Below are 21,922 nucleotides of genomic sequence, written 5' to 3' on the forward strand. Positions count from 1 at the left end.
AATATTGACCGAGGACGACTTCAAAATGTGCGTACATAATAAAAGAAGTTGTATAAGCATAAATCATAGTCCTCATTTCTCCTCTACTTAACCATTAGAATGTAGAAACGTTTTCGAAAACGTTTATCTATAATCGTTTTGAAATGTTTTAATGAAATGTTTTAATGAAATGTTTTAATGAAATGTTTGAATGAAATGTTTGAATGAAATGTTTGAATGAAATGTTTGAATGAAATGTTTGAAACAATGTTTTATTCACGTATGCTTCCAGAAAGGTTTCAGAAACATTTTCGAAAACGTTTAGCTATAAGGTTTTTGAAATGTTTTAAAAAATGTTTATTCACGTGATTTGTGTCGGAGCTTGGATTACTCGAAGTGTTCGAACTTCGTCATAAAGGAGTTTTGACGACATTTCAAAGTGACGTTGATCCAGTTTTATGAAATGCGGCTCAGATTTGAAGAAGGTTGCCTTAAAACGCAACAAAACGCCATTGAGCGACGGAGTGAGATACTCTGCTGTTAGCAACAGCGTGGTACACAAGCAATGGTCTTCACACATTATATCCATTTGGGGGAATCGAACCTGGATCTGGAGTGAGACCGGTGAACGTTTTCTATCACTGGGCTATTACCGGGGAGTGTCATTCAAAGTGCATCCTGGTTATTTTTAAAGGCTGATATTAAATAACACTGTTAGCAAAATTAATACAATACTGTGTGAAACATCAGACATTGGAGACGAGGTTTATTACCTGTCCATCTCTTAAAGACGCTGCAGGTCCTAAGGACCAAGAACCATACAAATTTGTGGTCCTGATCAGAATATGTAGGCCTTATATTTAATATGGATATAATACTCTCAGTTTATCTCCGTCGGCCATCGGTTTTTAGTCGGCTTCGGGCCAAAGGACCGAAGTTAATTTTGAACACTGATTTACCTTAATAGTATCCCGATCTATTGCCTTAACCCCAACATTCCGAACAGTGTGCGAAATAGCCACTGGACCACAAGCCCGAGGCTAGTAAAAATCCAGTCGGACCAGCAATTCTCGACAGTCACTGGCCCTTACAATCCAGTCCCACCCCAATGGGTCCAATTTAACCTAAATTGAGCAATTCACTGGTTTGTGAAAAAGATTACTGCGTCCCTCGTAAAGATGACCCAGTGTCCCGTCCTGCACATAACCACAAGTCTCAAACAAACGCTGAGTCAAGCGTTTAGTCAGGCGATAAATCACAATCTCTGAACTACCTTATGTATCCCGAGGTCTATCCTTATCTCCAAAACAAAAGCTCCAAATGAAGCAAGTCTAGGTTTCCCTCACCTTCCGAATCTCTGATCTAACTGTGACTCCTTTTCAAGTTATGTTTTGTTGTAAGTTTTAAAAATACATTTTGAGAAGTTAAGCGTTAGTCGATCAAGCGACAGATATCTGCGAATGCAAAAGAATACCTCACCATTTTGATTTCAAACAAAAAAAATCTGCTTCGTATAAGGTAACAGTTTATTGCATCAGTGCGGCGTAAAACTCATCTCACTCACTCACTCATACAGTGAATAGGATTGTCCTGTCTGTCCACAAGATCATACTGTTGTCATATCATGCATATCACGTGACTCTTGTGTTAAGAATCCAATTCACAAACTGCTCATAGCCTGAGTGTCACGCTGACAAGCCAAAGACCTCACACGGTGGGTATGTGTATCACTGTGAATTATATGTCCTTATAAGGGTGGAGCAATGAAGATCCGGATTAGAACTGGTTGACACATGTCATCGTATCCCAGTTGCGTAGATAGACGCTCATGTTGTTGATCACTGGATTGTCTAGTCCAGACTCGATTATTTACAGACTTCCGCCATATAGCTGAAGTATTGCTGAGTGTGGAGGTAAACAACAAACATATATGACGGTGGGGCATACATATTGTCTTTTAAAACAATATCGAAATCAGTATGCATGAATCTGAGCGTGTGTAACTGGACTACATACAAAGTACAAAGGAGCCATGGCCACTGGACTAGCAGTGTGGTACTAAAATATATTTGGATTAATAATTTAATCACTTTTAGCATCGCATAGACTAAATAATAATGATCGGTAACATCATGAGCTGATTTTACAACATTTATTTTGTCATATGATCAGGCGAGATGGATGAGGTCATGGATGAAGAAGCGAGGACTTAGTACGGGGATGAGGTAAGTGGGTCATGAGTGTGTGAGTGTGTGTGTGTGTGTGTGTGTGTGTGTGTGTGTGTGTGTGCGTGCGTGTGTGCGTGCATGTGTGTGTGTGTGCTTGCGCGCTCATGTGTGTGTGTGCTCGTGTGTGCGAAGGTAAAAGTCTTTGTATAAGAAATGATAAAATAAGAAATAGTTTTTTGTCATTTTGAACGTTTTATAATCAGATTGCAATTTATATGATTTCAAGCAGAATGGAATATTTCCATTACGTTCCATTCGACTCTTATCAAGTTTAGCAATCGCGTATATTTCCAGCCATTAATTATGTAGCAGCCACTGTTCGTGTCTTTCCGTGCACTCTCCAATCGTGTACACGGAAAGTTACGAGCCTCACCGATATGAAAAAATAGAGCAACAATTATTAGCATTCAAATTACCGCTTTGTTTTGCAGCAGGGAAAGTGATATGCTTAAAATTAAGTCACAATATACTACCGAATCCTGAGATAATTTGCCTTACAATAACTGCCATTTGTTCACGGAATTAAATATCAGGTGATTCAGAATAAAGTCAACTTAGACATAAAAATCAAATTTGATATAAAATTGCATTTGAAACGAAAACGAATCTTGACAGGACAGTTTCGGTGAAACAGTAGCCAAGGTGATTGCTTTGTCCATTTTGTCCTTTGTGTTATGAGACTTCATTGTAAAACTGTGATCGACATATTCCCATGATCGTATGTACATATGGCACCGCCCACATGGCACAAACACCCATCGCAAAATAGCTGATGAATTTATACGCTGTTTGGACCGTTGGGTGTCTCTTGTCTGGCTTTTCCAAACTAAACAAATACGCTAAAGCCTTGATGGACACAGTTGAGACCACTTCTCTGACCAACGCTAACACAAAAGCACCAGAAAACATACGAATGATGGACAAAGCCAGCCATTTTGCAGTGAGGCTTGCAATGGCGTATGGATGCGTCACTTCCGGTGGGGAGGTCAATCCAAGATGGTGATTGAGCCACAAGCCATAGGATAGACCGACAGTGACGGCGACCGTCCCGACGGCGTCGCCCTTGGCGGACTGTTGGGTTTTACTGGGGTAACACACTGTACACAGGGCCAGACCGGTGATGAAGAGGACGACAGGGGCGCTTGGGTGAGTTTGTTGGAATGTGTCGAACTCCTTGAAATAAGGTGTCGCGATGATGATGATTGCCACTGAATACAGGAAACCGACTAACACATCCTGCGAAAAGAAAAATATTGGATTGCGGTTATTGACTGATTGCTGTTTAGCGCCGCACTCGGCAATATTCCAGCTATATGGAGGCGGTCTGTAAATAATTGAGTCTGCCAATTATCGCATCTGGGCAAGATAATCCAGTGATCAACAGCATGAGCATCGATTAACACAACTGGTATACGATGACACAAGTCAGCCAGTCTGACCACCTGATCCCGATAGTCGCCTCTAACGACAAGCATGGGTTGCTGAAGGCCTATTCTAAGCCGGATCTTCATGGCTCCAGTGCCCTTAAGGTAAGGATTTACGCCGTTTTAAAATGCTTTAACCACAAGCCCAGCAAACGTGCTGCTGAAATCTGTCGGCTTAGACGAGACCCAAAATATCATTTACACACCAAGGAGATACAGCTGGAGCATTGTTCAATACGACGTTCAACAGAAAAAAAAACATAAAGAAAGGTTTTGCTTCAACAATGTTGTATGTGGTACAAGGCGCATCCGCAACTACTCGTGTCATGGTGTCTCTTTGTAGATCACGTGAAGAGACGAGTAGTAACGAATGATACACGGCGCAGAGAGCGACGTCCCTTAGCTGCCTTGACCTGCGGTTAAAGGTCACCGATTCTGTGTTTCACAACGCGTAACCCGCAATACATGACAGATCGAGAGTAATGGCACAGTATAACACCCGTGGTTTCAAAACCAATCCCGCCCCCACCTATCTCCGAATCCATGTAGTGGCGTGATCACTCACGCAATAGCAAAAGTTTGGAAACATATTAGTTCTGTCCAAAGGTTTAGAGAGTTGTCAGTGCGGACGTGGACATCGTGGCAGCTCGTACCTGACTCAATACAACATGAGTTATCTCAACATATGTCATATTTGTATACACTTTCTTAGTAAAGTACGAATTCTACTACTTTTTCGGTTGAGTCCCATCCGGGATTCGAATCCGCACCTTCAGAGTCAGGCACCTAATCGCCAGCACACAAAGTGAGCAAAACATTATGAAAGGGTAAAATACCACCCCAAACAAATGACTACATAAACTTTCACAAGACAGCTGGGCCAGTGACTGTCCCGGTTCGATGTTTACTAGCAACGGGCTAACGGCCCAGTGGCTATATTTCGCACACTGATGTTCACTTTTGAGATGATATAACCTGCATTCGATTTAGTAAAGATCAGTCACGGTCTAGCCAGCATGTGAAGTTTGTACCTAGAGAGCGGGTTACTAGTCAACAGCTTGTCCATTCAGTAACCATTATCTGAAACCAAGGCGAGACTTACCAGCACCGAGTGGACCCCGAGGTAGAGGCGGCTGAGGCACACGGTGACACACCACGTGACCGCCAGGACGACACCAGCTGCGACAGGAAACTGAAACATGGAACACGGTGGTGAACTGCTACATCAGAATCCCGAATTAAAACACGGACTGTAGACACGGACTGTAAAGCATTGTAAACACGGATTGTTACACATGGTCTGGAAACACGGACTGTAAAACATGGTCTGTAAAACATGGGACTAAGCATTGTAAACACTGAAGGTTAAACATAATCTGAAAAGGGACTGTTAAACATTGTAAACACGGACTGTAAAGCATGGTCTATAAACACGGACTGTTAAACATGGTCCGTAAACACGGATTGTTAAACATGGCCTGTAAACACGGATTGTTAAACATGGTCTGTAAACACGGACTGTGAAACATGACCTAGAAACAAGGACTGCAAAGCATGGTCTATAAACGGACTATAAAACATGGTCTGTGAACACAGACTGTTAAACATTGTAAACACGGACTGTTAAACATTGTAAACAATGAATGTTAAACGTGATCTGTAAACACGGACAGTTAAGCATGGTCTGTAAACACGGACTGTTAAATATGGTGTGTAAACACGGACTGTTAAAAGTGATCTGTAAACACGGACTGTTAAACATGGTACGTAAACAAGGACTGTAAAGCATGGTCTGTAAAGGGAGTATAAAATATGGTCTGTAAACACGAATTTAAAACATGGTCTATAAACACGGACTGTAAATTGCCTCTCTTTAATCACTACCAAGTTAAAGAGACAAATTGGACAAGCCACTACATTAGAACACAGGCAACAGACAAATGAGCATTGTCGCGTACGAAGTGGTCAACGACAGTCGGCGATCACTTGGCAGACGGACAAGATCTCACGACAGCTGCACGAGATCTCACGGCATTTGAACGTATGGTACGCTGTAAAAGTAGAAACTGGTCGACCTCAATTCTGAATGGAATCTCACGACATTTATATTATATCAAATTCATTTACCCAGTAATTTTGGACAAGATGCGACCAGTATGTGTACTGTATGACGTCAGTCATGACTGAGCTCGATAGTAATAAGTGTAGACCACGGTGTGAATGGACTGAATGTGCCAAGGTGGCGAGCTCAGGTCACACACAAGAAGCGAATTACTGCACTCGTGTCTGTCACATATCATTCAGCTTCCAACTCATGTTGGAAAGGTATCTAATCAGTTTCGTTTTTACACAGCTCGTTGTGAGATAAATGGTACCTAACAGACACCCATATTGTAATCTCTGTATCAACAGCACCAGGCATATTAGGATTATATCCGACCAGGAGGCATATGTAATACATACACAACCACGTGGACCTCAGTGATATCACATTGTGTGGACATTAGGGCTGCACTGTATTAACTGTATTAACTGTATTAACTGTATAGCAGTATATCGCAATACGCTCATTCGAACGATGCGTTTTGCAATATATTTTTTCTGAAAACCTTTGCATTGTGAACAATTCACAAACCTTTGTAATCAGATATTCAAATTTGACACAATAACATTATCTAAGAAGATCCAACGATGCAGTTCCGAATAGAAATAATTAAAGCCAAGTACATTCACACATATTTTATCTATCCCCAGACAGCAGGTCTGTCTAAGAAATCTTGTATCTTTTACATTATCCTTTTCAGTTTATGTTTTCTAAAATTTCAAATTCTGGATCCAAAGCCCGTAAGAAAGCCCATATCTGATTGTTTTTTCAAGAACACAAACCCCTGGGCGGTGTAACCTCTCCCAGTCTTAATCATTCGAGATCATCTCTGGGACAAACAGAATACTGAGTGTTCGTGGAGGTTTCGGGAAGAAACGTGTGGTGGCGAATGGAATGCAGAATTAATCTGAATCGATCTTCGACATGTTCCTGAGAACGACCGGCATTTCCATCCTTAATTTGGCGTCGTGATCTTTTCACATTTGTGTCAGTCAAACTTGCGCATTTTCCAGTGACACTTATGGCGAAAAAAACAAACCGAAAAATACAACCTGACGACGTCTTTATTTCAGCTGATCTGCGATCATGTGTTGTCCACATACTTTTATAAAAATTTAATTCCCCGTTATAACGTACTGGTATGTACTTCCAATTAAACCTTCGAAAAGTCGATTTTACACCAATATTAATATTTCATTAAACAGTACGTAATGTTAAATATTTCTGACATGGACACTATATATTCAATGTGCAATTGTATCAGAAGATCATCCATGAGACTGTGCTCGACACTTCAATACATATCATTATTTTCTGAAGTGGACCTTTGAAACTGATCTTTTGCAATGTACACCATGTATACCATTGACTGATATTAACATAGCAGTAATGAAACAGACAAGCAGTTTGTGAAATTAACATATCATCCACCGAGTTTATACCGGCAGCTGGAGTATCGCTGAGTCAGCTAAACGACAGATGTATGCATAATTTCTGCACAGCCAATAAAACATATGTGGAAAAGAGTATCCACGTAAGCAGATCACGTAGACAGGCAATGAGATGTGCCAGTACTATACACCGTATGTCGCTATAAACTATACGCACTTGAGTGAGTGAGTAAGTTTAGTTTTACGCCGCCTATAGCTTTATTCCAGCAATATCACTGCGTGGAACACCAGACATGGGTTTGCATAGAGTCCATTATATTTGCCGATGTTCGTCTGTCGTCTTTGATGTCTTCCCATGACGTTTAGCCTTCCGTCTCTGTTTCTTACCCCATCCAAGGAGACACAGATCTCTCCATGATATCTCCATGATGGCACACGGGGCATGCTTGTCCTCCGCCGTGATATTATTGGGATAATGCTAAAAGCGGGGTAAAACTGAACTCACTCACTCAGTCACTGCTTTCATGTCTAACGTGCCCAGTAGACTTTTACAAAAGTACATGGTTACTGCAGAAAAAAGAAGAGTGGGTCATACCCGTAATATTATGTCTAACAGATTAAGAAAATACGCAGAAGAGAGGGTTCTGATGAGGGCGTCGCACAGTCAGGCTCGATTGGCTCATAAACAGCTCAGCCCCTCGCCCCTTCTACACGCAGCCCAGACAGCGAAAGGGACTTCTCCCAGGAAGCACTACCTAGTCAAATCCATCAAGAACTTTCCGGACAACATTGAGGCCTTCTGCATTAACCGGCGTGTCAGAAGGGCTGTGTTTCCGGTGGAGAAGCCGGGCACTCTCCTGATCTGTGTCAAGAGATCAGGAGGTGCCACACCAAGGCACCCAAAACAATGGGGAGCCTGACGACACAGCCCACATGTCATTTGCCATGAGTTCCCTGAATCCTGTCGATCACATTGCTGTCAAAAGGGACAGAATTTCAATTATATAAATAATTCTATTGATTTTATGAAAAAAGTACAAAATCAGATTCGTTGGCTTGGATATGTCAGGGCTCTATATGGGCCTGTGAGTGAGTGAGTTGAGAATTTTGTAACTGCCACCTTCCTTGGCTTCATCTACATATTCTGGGTAGCACTATGGGTGGTTTATGAATATTCATATTCAAATATAACAACAATTCAATCTTCTTCGAGTATGCGCAGGAATGATTTTGATAAAATTGCGTCTGCAGCAGCTGGGGAAATTGATTCCATCTCTATGCGGACCCGTTACGTTGCCAAGGTGACAGGTGTTACATTCCGAGGTAAAGTGCATTTGTGAAAAACGTAGTGAATCACAAATCTCCATCAAAGCCGGGAGGACATTAGGTCTCAGATATTATCTAAAATGTATGCGCATATTCCTAAAAGCGATATACATGTTACAGTTGTAGATACCATGGACAGATGAAGGTATACATTGTAATTTAAAGGGTAGGGTATAAACTGCCGTGGGTATGAAAGTTTCCAAACGTCACGCCACGCTCTCTGGAGCGGCCTACAATTTGGTCTTCGATTTTCGAGTTTGTAGAGTTTCTGACCTAAACATCCACATTAATGAACATACTCCGATCTAACTATTGGTACATCTATTTGACCCACTCACACTTACGCAATAGATGCTTGTTACAGTTGTCGATACTCTCCAAGCTGATGTGTTTCCATGGAGACAGCCCCAAGTTTCGTAGACAGAGGATTTTTGTTTATAATCAAATGCATTGGCTTGTCCACACAATGAACCGCTATGATATAACTGGAATGTTGTGGAGTGCGCCGTAAAACAATAACAAACTAATCATACCACCAAACAAATTCTCATAATTACAATCTGCTTCATATGTAACATTAATGGTGCCACTTTTATACCTAAAATATTATAGTTGGATCAAAACATCTCGTTACTTGCTCGTTTCATGAGGCCTCTTACAAAATCTCGATATTTCAATTTTTTACACTAGTTGCTTCAAAGTCTAGCGTTTTCCTGGATACAGGTAACGACATAATTACAGATTCCTGTGTTCGGATACAGATAACGACATAATTACAGATTCCTGTGTTCGGAAACAGATAACGACATAATTACAGATTCCTGTGTTCGGATACAGATAACGACATAATTACAGATTCCTGTGTTCGGATACAGGTAACGACATGATTACAGATTCCTGTGTTCGGATACAGGTAACGACATAATTACAGATTCCTGTGTTCGGATACAGGTAACGACATAATTACAGATTCCTGTGTTCGGATACAGGTAACGACATGATTACAGATTCCTGTGTTCGGAAACAGATAACGACATAATTACAGATTCCTGTGTTCGGATACAGGTAACGACATGATTGCAGATTTCTGTGTTCGCAATGTCTTGGGTTAATCGCACACAAAAGAGCGATAACACACAGCTGATATATTTCAAACACGTATAAATACATTGCATTACCGAGCATGGGGAGTTAGGAATCGAATACAAATCGATTTACCTTCCCGTTAATAATTGGGGATGTATAATTAATTCTTTTTACGACCTGAATCAACACCTGATGCCTGAAATGGCATGACTGACTTCATGGAGATTCGTCTCCAGGTTCATTTGTCTGATAGTCGTCTTTTATGAAATGGCGAAGGTGCTATGACAGATTGATTACTCATTGAGAAAGCCTGAGAAGATCTCTATAAGGCTTGAAGTTATACGTTATCTATCGATCGGTAATATCTGTCTGCATTCGGAATGATGTAGTGCGTCGGGGTTTTGGTCTTATTGTGGTCGTGATGTTAAATATTTACAGTTTGCGTGAGGCAGGGCAACCGTGGAGGTCAGGGAGAGGTATGATGTGGTTGATCTGACTATACACAATAATATTAACATGAAATAGAACGCGTTCCTTTGCCTTCCCTGGAAATTAAATAAGGGGTTTAACTCACTAGACTCATATACTTTATATTCGGAAATGTGTTTATCCGGTTGAAATGTGAGAAAACGCAAGGGGAACAATAGTAGTAGCAGCAGCAACAGTAGTAGTAGTAGTAGTGGGGATGGTGGTGCCTAGTACCTATCACTTAGGAGCAAAAGGGTAGATCGATGTTCATGCTGTTCATCACTTGATTGTTTGGTCCAGATCCGATTATCTAGAAACCCCCGCCCCATATTGCTGAGTGCGTCGTAAAACTAAACTCACTCTCTAATAGCAAAAGAGTCTGGTGGTGTTTTGTTACACGTTACTATCCAGTCAATGGCCGACAGACGTGCCACAGACGTGAGAAAGTGCTCGTGCACTATCGTGAATGCCTACTACTTAGTACATTTATCGATGTCATTGAAACTGGTCCATTAAAATTCCAGAGCCTCAACCATAGAGGTCATCTGGGGTATGCAACGCTGATAAGAAAAGGCGGTTATCTTGACAACGCGGATTGCGAAATACACGACCCAGTTAAGACGTGTTACGATGTCTTTTAGACGATTCTCAAACAGATTGTAAGTGGTACGTGTTCGGAAGACAATTTCAATATTACCACTGAAAAATAACATTTCAGAAATATAAAGAGGGGTGTTTCTTGCCATATCAGGGGTTCTCACGATTTCACAAGCACACGTGGAAACGGTGGATAGAGTGAGTAAGTATAGTTTTACGCCGCTTCAGTAGCAATATCACGGCGGGGGACACCAGAAATGGGTTTCACACGCCGTTCCCAGATGGGGAATCAAACCAGAGCCTACGGCGTGAGGAACAAACGCTTTAACCATGAGGATACCCCCACCGCCCCATATGAAAAAGTAGCGGAAGGACTGACTCCGACTGCGACATAATCCCCGAACATGGCTATGGACATCAACGACATCGACACTCACACGTGCACTGACGCAAACGCTAATAGCGACAGTAACGTCAATATGCAGAGCTGAATGAACGCCAACACAGACACCAACATCGACAGAGGTTTAATTACCTAAGGCATGTACTGGAATATCCTTTTCCAAAGATACAAACAAGAAAGAACAGGAAGTGAAAGGGTGTTGGTTTACGCCGCTGTAATGAAGCAATATCACGAGACAGAAATGGGTTTCCCGTAAGGATGTGGCGAGAATATTTGCCCACCATGCCATATACTCGGGCTAGAATCCCACGTTTACAACACGTGAAGCCCATGGTGTATCGGTACCCCGCAGTGATATTGATCAAATGGCCTAGTGGTTAAAGCGGTAGCTCATCTTGTCTACGGCCCGTGTTACATTCTCCAAACGAATATTACCTGTGGAGTACATTCCAAGGGTAACAAGCTGGATTACAACTAACAGAGGTGTATGCAACATACTATGCATTCAAAGCAAAACATACAACAAACCAGACGCCAACGAAATAACAATAATATACAATAAAGAGTGTGCATTATCAATTCATATTCCAAGGCGTTGTTATTCACAGGTACACATTGATAAATGTATCCGCGTTCTCTCATCCAGACAGGTGCGCTCAGATAAAAAGCAAGGTCGAATCAAAGTTCGGATCCAAAGGATATAGAGACAGTCACGATTTATATGAGCCCGTGCCTAGAGCAAGTACATGACTTGATGCAAGCGAGGTATATCGATGCATATCCGGTGTCTTGAGCATGAGTCGTATCCGGTTACGGAGGGGAGGGGGAGAAGGGGGTTGGTTGGTTGGTGGCATCTGGTGCACAAGGAAGTGTGTTAGATATGACGGGTCTAATTATTCAGTGTCCCGCCTCAGGTAACCGTGGAATCCGACAACAAAAACATTGTCGCGTTGCCCGGAGCTAAAAACAAGGATCCAGTGCCCGCCAACTCGACAATATCTCTCATTTTTACATCGCACAGCCATTCTTTCAGCCACATAGCGACGAGTCCAAGTCTGCAAACATTGACATTGTAAAATGTTTTGAGTTTTAAGAAAAAAATATTTATTCATTTGATTATTATTGACAAGCAGAAAATGTCACAGCACCAATTTCAAAAACACGGATTAAGTCACTTGCTTTGGAGAGTTACAGTTTATGGTACAAGACAACTTCCTTCAGGTACTTAACAATGAGATATCCGCTCAGGCGGGAAACTAGACGATTCCATAGATTCCCAGTCAATCACTGTATGCTTGTAATCCAGATGGATAGTTTAAGTGTCTAATTCCCAGCTTGTGCAGACACATACAATTACGATCTCGGGGTTCACCGGAAGCGGTCGTTAGGTCACGTGGGCCAAAATAGTAGTCAAAGTCGTGTCCTGATTACCGCGTCTCAGACAGTAGCAAGAATACTGTCTTTCCTCTTGGGGGCCGGAAACCGATGTTCTGAAGGGAGTTTGGGCTATTTGGGGCAAAAACAACATGTTAGCCCTCATTGTCTCCGGTTAAGAAATAACATATGTCTGAAAAACTTGTCCCTCGTTTCGCAAAGCGACCGTAGCGCCACGGTAGTCGTAAGTCAATGTTAAAGTATGGGAATTACGATCACCGTAGCGCCACGGTAGTCGTAAGTCAATGTTAAAGTATGGGAGTTACGATCACCGTAGCGCCACGGTAGTCGTAAGTCAATGTTAAAGTATGGGAGTTACGATCACCGTAGCGGTACGATTGTTTTGAGGAACGCGTGTGTGTTGCAGACAAAGAAGATTGTTTGTTCCAAGTCCCAAGAGTAAGTGAGTGAATTTTTACACCGCTTTAGTAACATTCTTAGAAAATCACGACAAACTCCATCTGATGTGATCTTAACACAATTTTATCACTAGGCCACCTGAACCCCCCTTTAATCCGAAGAGATCAGGGCTTAGATTCTCCAAACTGCCTTAGCGCTAAAATAGTCCCGTAAGATAGCATTGACATTAACTTACGGCTATTTTAACGCTAGGACAGCTTCTGACATCTCGGCCCAGGCCTCCGTTCGTATCTCCCATACGTTAACACCGACTTACGACTGTCGTAGGAATGCGATCACTTTTAGAAACGGGGCTCTGACCTCAGTACCTCGGTGCTTGTATTACCAGTAAGGGCACGGGTTGTCGATGAAGTGATGGCCAAGTGGGTAGCTTAACGCTTAGTCTCTGAAATACATATACTTTTTATCGAAACAAATAGACTCAAAAGGTGTCTCGGGGAGACCAGAGATTCAGAACTGAGGAAATCCATGCTTGCTTCATTTGGGGCTTGAGCATTGCAGGGAGGCTTGTCAGTAGGGAAAATATTGTTGTGTAGGGACCGAGGTCGTCACTTCCGGTCCAGGATCGGGTTCCATTAAGTTCCATACTAGCTTCCCGTTAAGATCCTAGATTGCAGCACCATTGCCTTGTTTTTGAATTTTCCCTGCAACATTGCTGATGCGGCGTTAAGCAACATTCACTCACTCACACATTGATTGTGAATTTCATTAAAATGGTTATGGTCACTACCGAACGCAATACAGAAAAGAAACTGTAATGGTAAAGTGATAAATTGAATTAAAAATATAACTTCTCAAATAAAGATTAAGACAGATGTTTCACTCACTCACTCACTCACTCACTCACTCACACGTCGTTTCAAGCACATGCTTCAGCGACAGATAGTTACCCCAATCTACATGTGATCTGCGTGAATCAAGATGGTTAACTCTTCACATCATCGTGAATGAGATCTTGGATATACTATTCATTCGTGTGTTTCGAGGTCACTGTGGATGTGGTTTGTGTGGGGAACTCTAAGAACTACAGGTTAAATTAAACAGGCTCTGCAACATGACCTTACTGATCTCTTATCGCAGTCACATACAGACATTAAAGATAATCATCGAACGCTCATTACAAACGCTGCTGAATCATGAAATGTAGTAAGCCATCTTATTGGTTACTTATCAAAGTGAGCACAAGGTGCAATCAGGGCGTTGCCTTTAGAGTGAGTGAGTGAGTTAGGGTTTACGCGGGTTTTAGCAATATTCCAGCGAAATCACACATCGTCTTCATGCAGGCAATCAAACATGTGTCAAGAGCAAACGCTTTAACCACTGGGCTGCCCCACCTACCCGCCAATAGACAAAAATAAAGAAGTGTAAATTGTTTGGTGTTTGTCAATGCAAAACAAGCTCTTAATATCCGAAACATGTAATCAAAATTCATTCGTGTACGTGTTGTGACGTCATTATTTATATCAAAAACCTTTCCCTGATTATTTTCCGGAAAAAAAATAACTGCAAAATTGTTGATGCGGCCTATAGAAATATTCACTCACTGCTCATTTTTCCACATCAACAAGAAAGATAATCATGAACATAAAGTGTTAGTGTATCATATTGTCGTCCACCCCGAGCTACCATCCGAAGTGACCTGTGAAGACCTGGATTAGAACTGGTCTCTAGTAACACATGCTTGTCGTAAGACGTGACTAACGGGACTTCGGTGGTCAGGTTCGCTGACTTTGATGTCACATGACATCGGATCCTGGTTGCATAGATCGGTGCTCATGGGGTTTGTCAAATGAGCTCTTTGGTCTACACTCGATTATTTACAGATCGCCGTCATATAGCTGGGATATTGCTGAGTACGGCATAGAAGAATGCTGTCAATAAAAACAAACTGCCATCCGAGGTCAATGGGTACGACTCTACACAACTCCAGTAGTACCTGCTTTTATGAAACTATGAACGGTATTGGCATGTGTAAAGTTGACATGGAGTGTAAGTTTAGTAAATGAGCTTCACTCTGCTTTGCAACAACAAATATTACAGGTGGCATGACGGCAGTGGTCGCCAGGACACAATCTGATTGAAAGGGAAGAATGTCGGTCGCCTTTCAAACTCAGAGGCAGTGGTTATAGCGTTTGCTCGTCGTCCAGTCAATATCTGTCGTCAATATATTGCTGCAAGATTGCCTAAAACTATATTTTGATAAAATAGAACCAGCGAACATGATTTGTAGCATCTGAATTGAACGGATCAATTTAAACCTCGAAATCTATGAGTGTCAATAGTTGCTTCCCTTGGCAGTATCAGGATCCACTGAATATGATTCTGTGTCCATTAGCACTTGATGTTTCACCGAAAATGGTCAACATGTTCAACCTTCACCATTTCACAGCGATTTCCCATAGTACGTGGAATTGCTCGATGAGAGAAATGGAAAAAAAAATACTATTTACGATCAAACGGAGACATTTTTTATACATGCAAATACATTCACCATTAATATGCATCCATGCCAGTTAATATCACTGTCAATATCAGTTAATATCACTATCAGTATCAGTTAATTGGTATAAAGTGCACCGTGAAGATACGGACAAGATAACCCAAGATACAGTTCAAACTGAGAAGTATGTTAAGTTGTAATGAGAGTGTGAGTGAATAAATAAGCGAGTCTGGTTTTGCGGTACATCACAGCGGAGGACACCTCTCTCTCTCTCTCTCTCCCGCATGATCAGGTGTGAATGAATCACGAGGTGTTTTCAGATCACAGCGACATCACAGCGTGACCATTACACAAAGCTTGCGTTGATGTCGGTTTCAGATGATGCGATCACATGACACATTTTCCCAACGTGTCATCGGAGCGTCGTGTTTGAAATGACTAAACGGCTCTCTCTCTTCCACAAGTAGGATGAATTCCTATCAGCCAGGGTACACATAAAAGTTATTGGTTTTGAGGGCTTTTTAGCTCCTTGTGGACTTATTTAGGCTGAAAAGGATTCGTTTGAGGTGACTGGTAGGAAACATGTCTAAGATCAAATTCCAGTCGGCGATTGGATACTCCATGGTGATGACCTAATATCAGTATATGACGGACTACTTTCCCAGTCGTAATTCATCGATCAGTCTACTTCATTGCGTTCTCCTGCTTCTGTGTTGAAACTTTATAGTTTTATGGCGTTTTATAAGTTATAGTTGACCCTGTTTATTTTGCATTATCAACAACGTCGTGATAATCAACAAATGTAACTGAAACTGTTGCGTGGAAGGTCACACGTTATAGGTAGTAATGAGCCGGAAACGTCACCCATAATCGATGTTTAATGTATTACTGCGCCAGTGCCATCATGAGAATAGACAAATATCAATGCATTTTTGTCGAAAGCGTCTGGATTTTGACGGTATTATGCGGTACCATTATGCTTCGGGGAATATACGGTTCATTTAAGATAAAAAATACAATATAATTATAAACCTGTTCGACGAAGTAACAACTACTTCACCAAAAGCTGTAGTTAAAAATAATACTTGTGTAATTTCATAGTGATGATGTATTAATATTGCAGTCCTAATGGCGGCGATCTGTAAATGACAAGACAAGACAATCCAGTGATTAATAGTATGAGCTTCAGCCTACGCGATTATGTGTTAACCCAGTCAGCGTGCCCGGCCATCCGAGAGCGTTAGTCGCCTCCTACCACAAGAATGCGATCTTCTCAAGTTTGAATAACCTTAAGGAATGTGTTAAATATATTACATACCCCTGACTTGATAAACAGCTATCTAGGCGATAGTATGGCTTTGTTCTATATCGCATCCTTGTATCGTCATGCACCAGATATCACAAACACAGTCTAGTTATGTGCCGGGTTTAAACACATGGGTCTGTATCAAGGACCTCGTAAGGAGGTACAAGTCCGCCAGACAGGAACAGGAGTGGGGGTTGAAAATATGCCGTTTGGGGGGATTTTTAGCGTTACCATGTAATGACGAAAGAGGTTGTCAAAGGATGCTAGTCTTGGGCTAATTATTCACGAGACGTCCGGTTACCTCCCTTTAACAAATATACCTTCTGTGACGTATATTGTTGACGTTCTCTGTCGAATTGTTCGCATTGCTGGGTAGTGACGAAATAGGTCGTCAGCGAATATAAATGTCCACTGGATCAGCAGTATTGTTGTGTCATGATGTTGTCAAGTGGGTCAGCTAGTCAAAGGACAAAATATAATGCCTTCCTTTAGAAAACACACTTCTTATGACGTACATTAACTAATGTCTTGTTCCTGAAATGAAAATATTTTGCATAAAAAATCTGTTAAATTATAATATTGTAGAATGTTATAACAAGAGAAGTTTCATTCCTGAAACTGTGGTAATCTAGACTTGACAAATATTACAGATGTTGTTGGATCGATCTATTTCAGAGTCTGCTTGTGAAAACTACATAAAAAATACCACAGATGAAAGATCACGAGCACAGAGAAAACATATACTTATTTCAACATTGAAAAAAAACGCTTTATAATGAGTTTCAGGAAAAATGAAAGTTCTTCTGGGACAAATAAAAATGAAATATCATTCAGACGTTTCTGATACGATCCACGCAGGATCTTGCAAGGCAGGTAGTCTTTAATTTTTGCAGCCGCCGAAACCTGTTCAGCTGTGAAATACATGTGTATGCATGCGGCAACCATGATAGTTTAACAGCTCCTCCTGACGTCAATGAAAACCGGTATTAACAATCAAATACCCAGTGTCAATGTAATGCTACATCTCATTGTTAATTGTGGTGTTGAGACACGTGGAAAACTGTCGAGAACGGGTTTATGTTACTGGTAATACTGCATTGTGAAAAGCTGAAATATTCATATGAAAAAATGAATTGATATTACCACAGCATGTTTAAACACTTTAAAACGTGCCCCATATATTGAACTCTGAATCAAAAGTAGGCCAGATATTCTACTTTAGAGAGGTTAAGATATATAATGTTTTCCACGCGACGACAATAAGTCTGTCGCGTCAAATTTTGATGTTCATTAATTTCTTTTGATAAGTATATCTGTACAAAGTAGAACTACGTTCATGACATCCTGACCTGTTACCGATTTCAAATTCACTTTACAATGTATCGGGAAATTAGAGATGCATAATAAGTAGTATAAAGGAAAGTATTTTGTGAAGACGTTGTATTATTTTATATTGGGTTTCCTTGTCAGAACTGTGAAGGTCCTAGTATCTGGTCGGTATTTACACATGAGGCGGGGCTTGTTTCCTGTGTCAAGCTGGGCTCTGTCTACTAACAAGCTTTTCTTGTTTGTGGCTGGATGCAATGGCTTATAGCACACACACTTCCGTCTCTTTCAAACTGTCGTATCTTGCGAGATTAAAAGTAATCTATCATCATCCTCGTCGTCGTCGTCATCATCATCATCATCATCATCATCCAGTGACAGATCTGTAATACCACGTCTTTCAAAGCGTAGATATATTTATCTAAATTTTAAGTGCACAATTTTTGTTACTTTTAGTCTACTAACTAAACGATGTACATCACATCTTGGGTCCCCGTGTTTCTAGTATGCTTAAATTACCATACCCAGGCTGATGACGATCTCTAGCCCAATTTAACATCGTTGCCAAATAGTCAGGGAGTCTTTAAGTCCTGAAACCAGTTTTAACCAGTCTACGATAGGGGTTGTAATCCTGTTCTCTGATGATAGTTCTTCAAATCTCGTGTAATGCATAACCGTATAACTTGATCAAGCTGCTACGGCGGAACAATATGACGATCACAGACCGGCGCCATATAGCTGGAATACTGCTGAGTGCGGCAACATACCAAACGTTGTTGTTGTGTTTGTTTTGTTTTTTGTTTGTTTTGTTTTGTTTTTGTTTTGTTTTTTGTTTGTTTTGTTTTTGTTTTTGTTTTTTTTTTGGGGGGGGGTTGTTGTTGTTTATTTTGTTTTATTTTATTTTATTTGGTTGGGTTTTTTTTTTTTTTTTTTTTTTTTCGGGGTTTTTTTTGCTGTTTTTTGTGTTTGTGATTTGTTTTGTTTTGTTTGTTTGTTTTTTTTTGTTCTTTGTTTTTATTTGTTTGTTTTTTTTGGTTTTTTGGTTGGTTGGTTGGTTTTTATTTGGGCGGGGGGAGTATTTTTGGGTATTTTTGGGTTTGCTTGTTTGGTTGTTTGTTTTTTGTTTTCTTTTTTTCTTAGTTCTTGGGGTTTTTTATTTGTTTTGTTGTGATGTTGTTGCTGTTTTGGGTTGTTGTTGGGGGGGGGGGGGGGGTATGTTGGTTCCTATCTCATTATCACCAATGTTTTTTTTTTTCATTTTACCTAAAATATAGATGCCTTGTCATTACTACATGTCTGTGTTATTGTTTCTTTCGATACTAAGACGCAAGATAGACCTTTGCAGATGAAGATGTGTAAACAATTCTTCCGCCTCTTCTCTTGAAGACTGAAAATATAAGACTCATGTGTCACTGAGCCCACGTTTTTGACTTTTCAAGAAATAGATAATGGTCCCCTGCACTTGTAACGTTCCCATAGTGACGACGTTGTGACACGTCGTGTTACACAATAACATTGTACGGCATCACAACGTCATGTCACATTGAGTTACACACTAACATTGTACGGCATCACAAAGTCACGTCACGTCGTGTTACACAATAACATTGTACGGCATCACAACGTCATGTCACATTGTGTTACACAATAACATTGTACGGCATCACAACGTCATGTCACATTGTGTTACACACTAACATTGTACGGCATCACAACGTCATGTCACATTGTGTTACACACTAACATTGTACGGCATCACAACATCATGTCACATTGAGTTACTCACTAACATTGTACGGCATCACAACGTCACGTCACGTTGTGTTACACAGTAACGTTGTACAGATACAAAAGAACGTTTCCACGACATTAGCACGGCATCACAACGTCACGTCACAACATTGCTACAACGTTATAACGTTATGCGTGCTGACACAATATAACATATACCGTTTCCACAACCAAAGCATAATTTGAATAGTTAGCTGGGATGTGTCCGTGTGTACGTGCGTACACGCTCGAAGCGTTCCATGCCGATCAACCACAATAAATGACCCAGCAGGCGACAGTAACCAAAAGTAACTCCACCCTGACCCTGACACAGATGCTGGTGTTTACTGTATATCTTCCCGACTGCCTCTAGATCCCCACACCCGCCCCCAACCTCCTTACGTTTCACCTTGACCTTCTAGAATATCCTGTCAGGTGCGAGAAACTACTGAGCGTATTAGCGTATCCACGATCTGGTAAACACTACCTCAAAACTGAATGACACAGTCGCTTGATTAACAGAACAATAAATGAACACAGCCTTGATACACAACATCCCACCCCGACCCCGACTGCTGCAACCACCACAACCCTGAGTCCCTTCCCACCTTAGTAATCAGAGCTACAATTGATCGCTATCCACCGCAATTCACTTGGGCTCGGGTATGACGCTCTCTCTGTAAACAGTGCATACATCGACTTTACAAGGAGCATATTGAATTCTTACCTCATAACGAGTACAAATCCCGTAGAACAACACCACAGGAATGGCAGTCCCGGCCATTGCATGAGTAGATGGCATGGAATATTCCTGCAAATGGGCAGTTTCAAGCCTGAAGACTGGGGGGGAAGGGGGGCGGGGCCATCGTAGATAGTCCTTAGTTGCTTGTCCAAAATACATCACAAGACACCACACGAACACCGTTTGTCTGCCAACGAGACTGTCAACGTTCCATATCCAAAAAGGGAAGAATATCAGATAGAACAATTCCTCGCCCAAAAAAGATCCAACTTTGGCAACGTAATATATAGATTTATACTGTATTATATACGGCGTCTGTTCGATGAGGCTTGGGTGTGATGACCGACCGTTTTCCGTATAAACACACGATGGTTCGTCATTATCAATACGGCTTTTAACACAACTGCTGTATTTCGTTTTCCGAAACCCGTTTGTTTTGTGGATGTTGGGGACAAACTCATTGTCCTCTGACCTCTCAGACGGATGGACCCCTGATTCAGCGCCACTCTGTTCGCGGGGTTGTAGTCCGCAAAATTCCTGAAAATTTCCGACGTATTCCGGGTTAACGAGTTTCAATATATCTTCCATATTTCCAATGTCCGAGAAGCGTGTGGCTGCTGTAACGAGTCTTCACGGAGTCAAAACACCATAGTTTGTTATCATCTACTAGACAGTGGCGTATGAAGGTCTTCACGGCTAGTTATCCGAGCGTTATCAACAGGCCGTTGCCTAGACAGCGCCACGTGACCACACTGTCAACAAGACTGGTATGTTTTATACATCCATGCGTAGTGCACACAGTTAGTTTCAACACATTTTATTGACAGGTTTCTCTTGAATGGTCCTACTTAACTGTCGCGGTTAGCACTGGCGTGACAGTTGTACTGTACGCTGCCAGGATTATTTTGTACATTAAGCAGATTTTTAAACCGATTGTATGTTTATGGGAATTGTACCTTTGAAAACAAATATATTTCCATTTAATATTTTTTGAAGAGGGAACAATGATGAAAACGAAAATCTACTGAAACCGGTTTTGATAGATAGCAGCAACCGGTTAGCTTCGATAGAAAACCGGTTTGGAGAAGGACTGGCCTCGGGATTGTGACAGTGTGAGCTTGTGTGGTTTGAAATATTTTATATAAAACGCGGGTTTTTAGATATAGATAGGTAGATAGCGTGTCTGTCTCAGACCTTACTTTCTCTTTGTAAGTGTATTGATACTTGTTCAGCCGTTACTATCCCGCTCTGCATGTTATTTTGAATTGTCTAAATATTAATGAAACCGGTTCGGCTAGTCAATTGAATCGGACAGGTAAGCTGTGCACAGAATGAGAAGAGAAATCGATTGATCAATGAACATCGTCAATGGCTGTCACAAATCACAAGGCCAATATCTGGGTTAGAATTGATCTTCATCAACCTGTGCTTTACATAAGGAGACTAAAGGAATCTGGTGGTCAGACTCACTGACTTGG

At 41.2% G+C, this 21,922-nt stretch overlaps 1 protein-coding gene across 1 annotated transcript; it reads right to left on the reverse strand.

Moving 5' to 3' along the window:
• Positions 1-1,491: 1,491 nt before the first annotated feature.
• LOC137256318 (sphingosine-1-phosphate phosphatase 2-like) lies at positions 1,492-21,182 on the reverse strand. The gene is made up of 3 exons (XM_067794079.1): positions 20,430-21,182; positions 4,734-4,823; positions 1,492-3,443 (listed from the first exon to the last, which is right to left on the reverse strand). Exons 1-3 carry the CDS (start codon positions 21,030-21,032, stop codon positions 2,880-2,882), a joined length of 1,257 nt encoding a protein of 418 aa, XP_067650180.1. The 5' UTR covers positions 21,033-21,182; the 3' UTR covers positions 1,492-2,879.
• Positions 21,183-21,922: the final 740 nt, after the last annotated feature.

This window comes from Haliotis asinina, chromosome 11 (genome assembly GCF_037392515.1).
Source record: "Haliotis asinina isolate JCU_RB_2024 chromosome 11, JCU_Hal_asi_v2, whole genome shotgun sequence".
Lineage (NCBI taxonomy): Eukaryota > Metazoa > Mollusca > Gastropoda > Lepetellida > Haliotidae > Haliotis > Haliotis asinina.